This window comes from Synchiropus splendidus, chromosome 17 (assembly GCF_027744825.2).
Source record: "Synchiropus splendidus isolate RoL2022-P1 chromosome 17, RoL_Sspl_1.0, whole genome shotgun sequence".
NCBI classification, from domain to species: Eukaryota; Metazoa; Chordata; class Actinopteri; order Syngnathiformes; family Callionymidae; genus Synchiropus; species Synchiropus splendidus.
The window spans coordinates 8,628,414-8,638,234 of record NC_071350.1 but is presented as its reverse complement, the minus strand read 5'-3'; the positions used below and the strand labels follow the sequence as shown (position 1 = coordinate 8,638,234).

At 43.0% G+C, this 9,821-nt stretch overlaps 1 protein-coding gene across 1 annotated transcript; it reads right to left on the bottom strand.

The window, feature by feature from the left end:
- Positions 1 to 2,116: 2,116 nt before the first annotated feature.
- On the bottom strand, positions 2,117 to 4,437 carry si:ch73-1a9.3 (non-histone chromosomal protein HMG-like). The gene is made up of 6 exons (XM_053847488.1): positions 4,282 to 4,437; positions 3,336 to 3,359; positions 3,170 to 3,208; positions 3,046 to 3,087; positions 2,862 to 2,969; positions 2,117 to 2,780 (listed from the first exon to the last, which is right to left on the bottom strand). Exons 1-6 carry the CDS (start codon positions 4,297 to 4,299, stop codon positions 2,733 to 2,735), a joined length of 279 nt encoding a protein of 92 aa, XP_053703463.1. The 5' UTR covers positions 4,300 to 4,437; the 3' UTR covers positions 2,117 to 2,732.
- Between the last annotated feature and the right edge of the window lie 5,384 nt (positions 4,438 to 9,821).

The window sequence follows — 9,821 nt, the reverse complement described above, 5'->3', positions numbered from 1 at the left end:
ATCTTCAGTTTGCCCCTCTCATGCGAGGTAGCTTTGCTGGATGCCTCCAGTATGAGGCACACTGGGATGAGGACGCACTAGTCACAAAATGAATGAAAGAATATTAATTTCGATCTGAAGGATTGAAAAGGAGCAGAGAACAAGAACAGTTCTTCTTGTATTTTCTTGTCCCAGTTTAGGTTATTGCAGTCCATTCTGACTTCCAGAGACCAGTGAGTTTGCTCAAGTGTAGATGGATGAACACAGTAATAGCACAGATGCTTATCACTTTAGCATGTGTATGAGGCATAAATCATTTAGCCTGTGTTGTTACAAATCCTCTTGTGACTTCAGAAGTTTTCTGAACAAGTAACTCTCACTCAATCAAATTCCTCGTTGCGTGTGTGTATTGCCTTCCCGTGACACAGATCTTAGGAACATACATGTTTCGATTTGCTGGAGCACCATGTTCTTGCCTCAAACTATTTTTCTATGTAACGTCTTGTCTGAGCGTGTAGGCTGAACTTGCAGTCGCCTGAGAGAAACTGTCCATGGTGCTGAAATCCCGCACCATCATTCAGGACTCCGGTCATGTATTGGATTTGAAATTGCGTGTGAACATTTACTGCTGACTTCCTCACTGTGTTGTTCAGAAACATGTCTACACTGAATGGGTTGTAGAATTATTATCATTATTATTTCTGTTGTTGTTAACAACTGCAATAACAACTCCTAGTGCTGCCGATTGACTGTTTTCTTTTTTTCTTTCTTTTCCAACAGTAGCCTATGAAGTTGCATCGAATCAATTCAACTGCGTGTGGTTATGGCAGAGTAAACAATAAACAATCTGGCGTCTGATAAAGACGTTTTGAAGAGCAGATGACTGTGATTTGAAATTTTTGAATTTTGAAAAGTTTTGCAGCCGTACCAATAGAGTCTCATGAAGCAAACTGTCTTTATTGATAAAACTTTTTATTTGTGAAATTCAGCAAAACACACAGTAGAAGAGTACACATGAGAGCAGATAAAAAATGTAGATAAAGACGACACATTGTCAGTCAGGCACCCAGTCACATGTAGTAAAATGCAGAGTTATACATGCATATCCTAGACTACACAGTCTCATGGCTTTATGCTTCATTGTTTGAAAACATCAGATATGACACAAAGACAGGAAGTAGAGCTGAAGATGCTCCTTCGGGAGTGACTAAAGCAGCATAGCACATGAACTTAATGTGTACTTAATACTACTGGCCTATTTGTTCTGAATTCTAAATTTCAATCCCTGTGGTGTGTAAATTAACACAAAACTCTCAAGAATATTTCTGAATATTTTCTTTATAGCAGGCACCATTACGACCTTTGAACTTTGAGGGTCTGATGCAGCATTTCACCAGTACCAGGACATAGGAACACATTTCTACCTTTAAGGCTTTGGACCATACATTTTACCCATAACCAGACATGTGTATTTTGCAGCCCAACGAAAGTTAATATTTTGTCATGTTTCAGAAATGTATCATCAATTACATGTATTTTATTTTATTTATTATTATTAATTTTAATACTTTTTTTAAACTTATTTCCCTCCTCATGGATACAGTCTTCTTACCATCACCTCACAATGGTTATACTTTTTTTTTCAGTCAGAAATACGTTGGTTGTACGTATTAGTTCTTACATTACAATCCAAAACTTCAGTTTGCAGTGAAAGTTATTAAATGCCAGCACACACCAGAGAACATCAAAGGCACTCAGGACTGCTGCTATCAAGACTAAAAAAACAGCATCTTCTGCTATATTAACACCTGTAACACTTTTAAGGTCATCATCGTGATTGAAAAAAAAAGATGCAAACAGCTACCAACTTAGCTTTTATTGGTTTGTTGAAAACAATCATTACACAGGTACATCTATAAACAAAAGAAATCGCACACTTGTACACAGATATCTAAACCCAAAGTGAATATTGCTACTGCTGGTATGTTCTTGACATCTCAAATTTAGATTTGCAATTTAGAGGCCACCGCATTTAGTTTTGCCAGCGGCTGCATGGTTCCGACAATGAAAGCAAATTCCTTTTTTACCATCCTTACATTGTACCATTACACACTGCATACAGAAAGATTGAAACCCCTTTTTCACAGCAGCTATACAACTTTTATTGCAATGCTATCACAGAACAGGGACACAACCAACACATGAGATGCACAGTTTGGATAGGGAGAGCTCCAGAACAAGGGACCGTTTATTGATCAGATTTTTTATGAAAAAAAAACAAAACAAAAACAAAACTGCATGATTACAACAGTAAACAAGGGTGAAGAAGCTCACATAAAACACTGCTCATCAGTAGAAACAACAAAGTCGCACTGTGATTTTGTCCATTTCCCTCGCCGGGCACAGATCACAATCACCGTCCCTTATAAAGCTAATGGAATGTGATCCACGCACGCCGCCTCCAGTTGTTGACCCCGCACCAAACGCCCCTCCCTGCCTTCACATTAATTGAAATGAAATCCACTGATGGCAACAACAATGACTTTCCTGGTGAATCCAAGAATCTGGGATGTGGTTAAAATTTTCCCGTCTCCAAATTTATTTTCTCCTCTTTCGGTTAAAAAAAAAAGTGTTCTCTACAATCAAACTACTAAAAAACCTGTATTTAGAAAATAGTTGATAAAAATATTCCCCTGAATTGTACAAGAAAAGAGGTACAGGGAGCACTGGTAGGAGATGTGTTGTGAGCGGTATTATTCGGCGGCCTCGTCTTTCTCGTCAGCTGCGTCTGTAGCGGGTGCCTGCAAAACAGGAGATCACAGCCCTCAGTTGCCATGTTGTTTATATACACATACATATATATGAAGTAACTCTGGCATTACCTCCTCCTCAGCTTTGGCTTCACCGTTCTCAGCAGGGGCCTCCGGGGCCTTCTCCTCAGGCTTGGCCTTTTCCACATCCTTCGCTTTCTTTCCCTTCGCAGGTCCCTTCTGCAAACAACCAGAACCACCAGCTCAATACACAGCTATTTATACAAGGCAACAGCTGAATAATAACAGACATCACCTTTGGCTTTGCTTTGGTCTCTGCTTTTACAGTCTCTGGCTTCTGCGGGGTTGAAAAAAAAATAACAGTCGTGAGTAACATGAGTAAAATGCTGATATTTTTCACAACTTAAAAAGTCACTTACTGTGCTCACATCCTTCAGTCTCAAAGACCTCCTCTTGGGCTGCAACAAAAACAACAGAGTTCAATAGAGGCGCCTTCAGCGTTTGCTGCCCTCTTGTGGTGGGCGACGGTACAACAATTTTCACGACTAGGAATACAATGTGAGATTTGAATATAGTTTTTCTTACCGCGGACTCGGTCGCTGTCTCTGCCTGTTGAGGGGAAGCAGAAGAAATGTTTATTGCAGAGGGACAAACAATATTATCAAGAGTGGGCGTGTCCTGGTGTTACAATAACTACACGCCTGTGTAATAAACAAAGAAAAAATGCTCGGTAAAATGCGCGTAGTTTCGGGCTATATTTTTAGGCGCATGCATAATGGATGGCAGCTAGTTGGTGAATATAACATGATGCAGATGGCACCATGTGACCGTGTTGCTCCGGTGAAGGAGGGAGCGGGGCTCCGCCTCCTTGGTCGAGACAGGTCCATTCATTGGTAATAAATGAGAAACGGAGAAACCCGAGTCAGTGTTCCCGCCACTCGTTTGAAAAAAAAGGAGCCACTCCGCATCCATGATACTCGCTCGGTGCGGAATTCTCAGAAACCCCCAGCAACAGGGGCCGCGCGCTTCGCTGGCGGAGGCTCGCCATTGCATAAGCTACTACTGGCTCGAGCCCACAACACACACACACACACACACAGTCTCGAGCTAACCGTGCTAACACACGACGAACGCATTCACCGGTGCTAAAAATGGCGGCGTGAACAAAAACAACACATGCAGGTTGGCCGACTTCGCCGCCGTCGTTTTTTTTTAACGAAGGCGAAATCTCGACCTTCAACGGTGACACGCGCCAGCTTTAATACGTCATACACGATCCAAACTTTCTCCACTTTTCCGGAGAAAGTCTGCAACCGATCGATGTGCCGCCAACTTTCCGCGCCACTTATCACCGTTTTGCGCTTGAAATCCGACTTGAAGCCCGTCGCACGGAGCTCATCGCCGAGGGCGCGAGAGTCGAGCTCGCCGAGACACTCTCCTGCAGCAGCGGCGTTATTTACGCGGCAACACTCACACGCCCGCTATAAACGTTGCATTACCGAACGTGCACGGACGAGTCGCTCATACTCACTTTGTTCCTCTTCGGCATGGTTGGACTGTGCGCAGGAAAAGAAGCCAACAGTGGTCGCTAATACAGTGGTGTGAGGAGGATAAAGCGGCACCAGTACAGTCTCACCCCGCACCGCCAGACGTTAATGTTCCATTGGAAGGAAAACTAGCTTAAACCGGATTGGATTCTCCCCCTCCCTCCCTCCCCCTCCCGCTCCCTCCCACTTGATTCAAACCGTTAGCCTTGCTTCGCGATTGAAGGCCCGCGCCCAGCCCCCCTCGCCACGCGATTGGCTCTCGCTGCGGTCAGCAACACCGCTTCAAATCTGCGCTTCTACCTGTGTGGCTACGTCACACGTCACTCAACAAGCTATTTGTCTTTCTGTGGAGCCATCTGCTTTATTGGGGGGGGGGAAGAATGCAGAATTTTCACTTTCGCCCCGCTAAAATGCAAATCAAACACGCGTGTTTTGGAGAAGGCTTCGTGTTTTCCTTGCCATGGTTCATTCGCTCGACATTTTGTGCGGCTGCTACTGAGTCGCTGCTCCAGTGCGGAGTGTAGAAAGGGGTGTGTGCTCGCCAGGTCTTTTGTATGAAAGCTTGGGAAAATGGCGACAGCTCTCCTGGTTTCCTCTTTGCCGCCTGTTCCTCCTGTGATCTGACTGTGTCTCCGCGTGCAGCGCGCTCGCCTGAGAAGAATAGGAGGCGCGTTCGCTCGCTTGTTACCACACCAGCACTTTCTTCATACAGGAACTGTTGGCTCACAGTCTGCCACAGTCTCTCGGTCCAAAATCCACGAAAAGGCATTTCAGTGTTCTCGGTGGTGCTTCTCTGTTCCACCTTCGCTTTGCATAGAACACATTACTTATTCATCTTATAAATTATGAATGCACATACAGTTACACAGGATATTTACTCCAGAGGGGGCACTATAATACACTATAAAAACACAACCCAGCGTTCGAAAGGTAATTATATAGTAATACCTATTTCCGGTTGCATTTATTATCAGAACAATTGAGAGCACTGAAAAAAAATAAATAAATAATAATAATAATATATATATACACACCTTTGTATTTATTATCAGAACAATTGTGAGCATATATAAATATATCTTATCTATATATTATAGCTAAAGATATATATAGCAATACCTTTAGCTTTAAGGTGTTTCCATTATTTTGTCCAACCTCTGTATATATACTGTATATAAGCTGCCGGCGACTAGTTCTGACGTTGTCGTTCTCTAAAAGGAGAAATGGCACTGGCTACATGACACTCGTGACCCAAAACATCAAAGGACACATACCTGTCCCACCACATTTTGAGCAACAGAAATAAAAATATAAAGTTGCAAAAATAATACAGTAAACGCTATGTAAGTGTTTACAATTATTTATGTGCATTTTTTTTGAAAATGTACATTTATTTATATGTATATATATTTATATAATGCAGTCCTAACAATTACTGTTCAAAGGTATTACTTCATAGAGGTTCTCACGGAACGCTATACATTTGCTTGAATGAAAACACTGAAATTTCAACAATAATATCAATGCAACAATCAGATTTTAGTAATCTTACGGTTGAGAGACTTTTATAATGCCAGAATTAGCAGGTCTGAAGTCACAGTTAAGTGCTGTTTCCTGCATCTGACACCAGCACAACAGCACACACAATTTGAATTTGTTTGATGTGTCCCTCAACCCTCCTTCATATAGGCCTGACACGCGACACCTGTATGTAAACAAGCACTGAGACTAACTTTGTCGTAAAGAGCTAAAACCTGGCGAAAGCGGTGCAAACTTGCAGCGCATGACAGCCTTTAAATGTACACCCAAATAGTTTCTCCCTCCCTGTGGTTCCAGAAGTGTAAACAATTAGCCCCGGGCCACATGTGGGTTCTTGTTTGTATTCAAATGCTAAAACCATGAGAGGTTAGCTGTCTTCCACCGACCTAATAACCAAAACCACCCCCGCTGTTGTAATTACAGTCAAACTTCAGACTTGTGTTTAGCCACAAAACAATGCAAAAGGGCTTTTCAATCAAAGACAGAAGTGATAACAAAAACCAGCCCAACAAGTATCAGGCCTAACCAGAGCTACAAACTCTGCTAAACTGCATGGATGAGAAGAGCGTGGTGAGCTGTGCTAGAGCCAACAAGACCTCTTACAGCCTGAGCTAAGAACTATGCAATACTCGAAGCAGTCACACTGGCCAGACACGTTTCAAGCCAAAAATGCGAAGGAGCCGCGCGGATGGGTTAGAGTTGAGGATCACTCCGGAGAGTTTGCATGCTAATCGCCGAACACACATAGCTAAGTCGACAATCCAAATGTTTGCAGAGTCTTAAGGCCTGAAACATCGAGATGCTGGGATCACGCAGGATACTGCGTCCCATTGAAAAACAACTTTGAGCAACAAGCATTTCCTGAACCAACCTGCTTTGGACTACTTTAAGCATCGAGAATGCCCTGCAGCTTTTAGGGAGTTTCTCTGTAAAGACACTTGTACATGACAGAGGGGGGGTTGAAGTAAGCGGGGGAGGGGGAGGAGGCGTTAGGTAAAGTCTCGGGTAACAATGGTTTGTTGTTGTGTGTTGTTCAGTGCGAACAAGCTCTTCCATCACAGCTGGAGCCTTTGCCCCGCCCCTCCCTCCAACTCTGAGTTGCTCCACTGTTGCAGGAAGATTTCATGTTTACATCGCAAACCTTCACAGCTGTCGAGGCCTTTATTCCACTGTAAATATAAAGCTCTATAGATCGGCCTCTTTAAAATACAGTGTGAGGTGTATTTAAAAACGACAATCTCATCAGTTTTCTCAGCGGCTCATTGAGGTGAAACCGAATGGACCCCAGCGAAGCCAAAGTCTTAAGCGGTAGTGGCGGTAAACCCCTTATCCATTGAGGATTTCTCTCCCATTGTTGGGCTAAGCTGTTTAAATGCATTTTAAAAGCCTAAAAGTCGCAGCCAAACTGTGGCAATAACTCGGTTGTCTGAGCCACTGCGAAAACATGTTGTGTTGCAGGTGCAGATTTATGATTTCATTGCTGTGCTACGCTTTTAATGGCCCTGATAAGAGCGAAACGTGTAGCAGACTCACTCATAGGTGAGGCAGAGAATACAGGAAGCAACTTAGTTTCACGCAGTCGAGGTGTATTTGACCTCATTTGAGGAAAAAAAATGGAGCCGTAAGTTGAGTCAGCGGTAACTGGAACAGACACACATTGGCATAATCCTTTGAGGACGGTGACAGGATGAAGGAACAGGTGACCTCGTCCGAAAGCCTCTTTGACAGAGGGCAACTTGTGCATCTATCTTCACGCGTGGCTGCACATGCTTGCAGCAACTGGAGAGTAGTAACAGGTGAAAGTGAGCAGCTGCACACCGCTCGCTCGTCTGTTCAAACAAGCGTTTTTGGTCACGACTCGGCGTGTATCTGCGCGGCAGGCAGGTAGCAGAGTGACGGGTTCGAATAGAAGGGGATCAGCTGCTTGCGAGGAAAAGCCAAGTCTCTGTCGCGCGCCGCCTTAAGTGGATTTCTCTCGTACAGCGAATTGCGGCCTAACATATGGAGCGACGTGTCGATCTATATTTAGATTAGATAAACCGTTTTGTGAGAAACAAGAGCCGCAAGGTGAATAAAGAGAGAGAGAGTAATGCCACTGGTGATGCAGCCGTTTGCCGTTTTGATCAATAACACATTGCAGTTCAGTCGTGTCAAGTGGCAAAAATGTGTCAGAAAGTTGAGCACATGGTGACTTCAAAGCATTCTCTGATATCCGATTGAGCCTCACTTATATCCAATTCCACCGTCCATTTCCAAGTGGAATGCTCTTGTGTTAACATATTGGTTAAAGAAATGCAAATAGCTCACATCTAACTTCCAGAATAGTCCGGAACAGCACAGTGCTTCAGTGACAACATGTCATTTTGGGTTCCAACTGACTTGAATTCAGTCATTACGCTTTATCACATCCAGTGTATGACGTATGTTTTGAAAAATATCACCAAAAAAGATGCTTTTTGGGTGATATATATATATATATATATATATATATTTTTTTTTTTTTTTTAACGTCCGACTTGTATCCAAATGACCTGACCCCATGTAAACTGGGCCACAGACAGTGAAAGGGTACTGTCTATTAAACAGTTGCAGGAATGTGTCATTGTGTTCCGAGGGGAGTGGCCGTGACCCGTGTGTAAAATAAGGGTGGAGTCCCAACAGTGGCTTAATAAGCTCAGCTCAGTAACAATAAACCTGAGTCGGATTTAATCATTAATTAACCAACAGCTGACCAAACAAAAACAATGCCGCGCTGATTCATGCGGGATAATAAGTCAGGCCTCTTGGTTAAGAAACTATACCATTGTGGCGTCATATTAGCTCACAGAAGGGGGTCTGTTGAGTGGGGTTGGGGGGGTAGTTGGGAACAATGACACGAGACAAAAGGTTGAGCTTCTACATACAGGAAGTCAAGCAGACAGCGCCGGCAATGACACGTATGATGGCTTATGAGTGATGGTCTGTGACGCTGCGGCTCTGGTGGCTGACGACACCACAGATTTGCGTCTTGGGTCTAGTGTGAGAGATCATCCGGGGCTGCGACTGCTGACCCTCCCCCACCGTCTCCTCCCTGTTTGTCATGGTTGTCTGCCTGCTACGTCCTCCACAATACCAGCTGTGTCTGTAGACATTCCTCCTATAAGGCTTCCCCAATAAAACCGGCAGCGTGGGCCGGCCCGGCCTATAATCTGAATGGTGTAAAACGGGTCAGATTTCAACCTGGGCTCTGCTGATCAGATCATCTGATGGAGGTTTAATGTGGGGAGCCGTGACATAGGACAAAAAAGGTTGTTGTTTTTTTATAACGTTAGTATGTCTGCTTTAGTTTCCGCCCAACACTAATCCCAATCCCAATTGAAGTGTGAGTTTATGGCATCATAACAATGCTATTTCCCCGAAGTGATTGTCGATATTAGCTGCACTAACCCGATCTGAACCCTGGTTTGAGTGAAACAAAAGGGCTCCCTCTAGTGGCTTGAAATATGATAATAATAACAACAATAATTATAATAATATATAAAATGTAAAGACAAATCCCCAATACATTTAAAATAAGTATTGGTAAATAATTATACAACTGCATACATTTTTATTTTTCATTTGGTTTGTGCGCAGCAAACCCGAAAATATTACTTTTTTCTTTCCCCTATAGCCACTGTGCACACCTTTGACCTATTTGAAAGAACAGTTTCAATATTGTGTAATCAGATGCATCGCAGAAATTTCCAGCACCAGATCTGAACTTCCTTCATTTCTTTTCATATGAACTTACTGAAGTTGTGAGTCATTGACTGGTTTTATTAGCTGGACTCACTACGGATTGCATGGAATATGATACCATATCTTTTAAAAAGTAGAAACAAAGGATTAAAAAAATGATGCAAATCATTGATGTAATAAATGGTGAGCGTTAAATAAATAAATAGCTTCTTTCCTGACAAGATGAGACAGACTAAACTGAGCTGTCAGCAATGAAAAATAAACA

Excerpts from the sequence above, each read along its gene's own strand:
- si:ch73-1a9.3 (XM_053847488.1), bottom strand. Across the intron at positions 3,209-3,335 it reads AGACAGCGACCGAGTCCGCG|CCCAAGAGGAGGTCTTTGAG; the intron begins GTAAGAAAAACT and ends TTTTTGTTGCAG. Across the intron at positions 2,970-3,045 it reads AGACCAAAGCAAAGCCAAAG|AAGGGACCTGCGAAGGGAAA; the intron begins GTGATGTCTGTT and ends GGTTGTTTGCAG.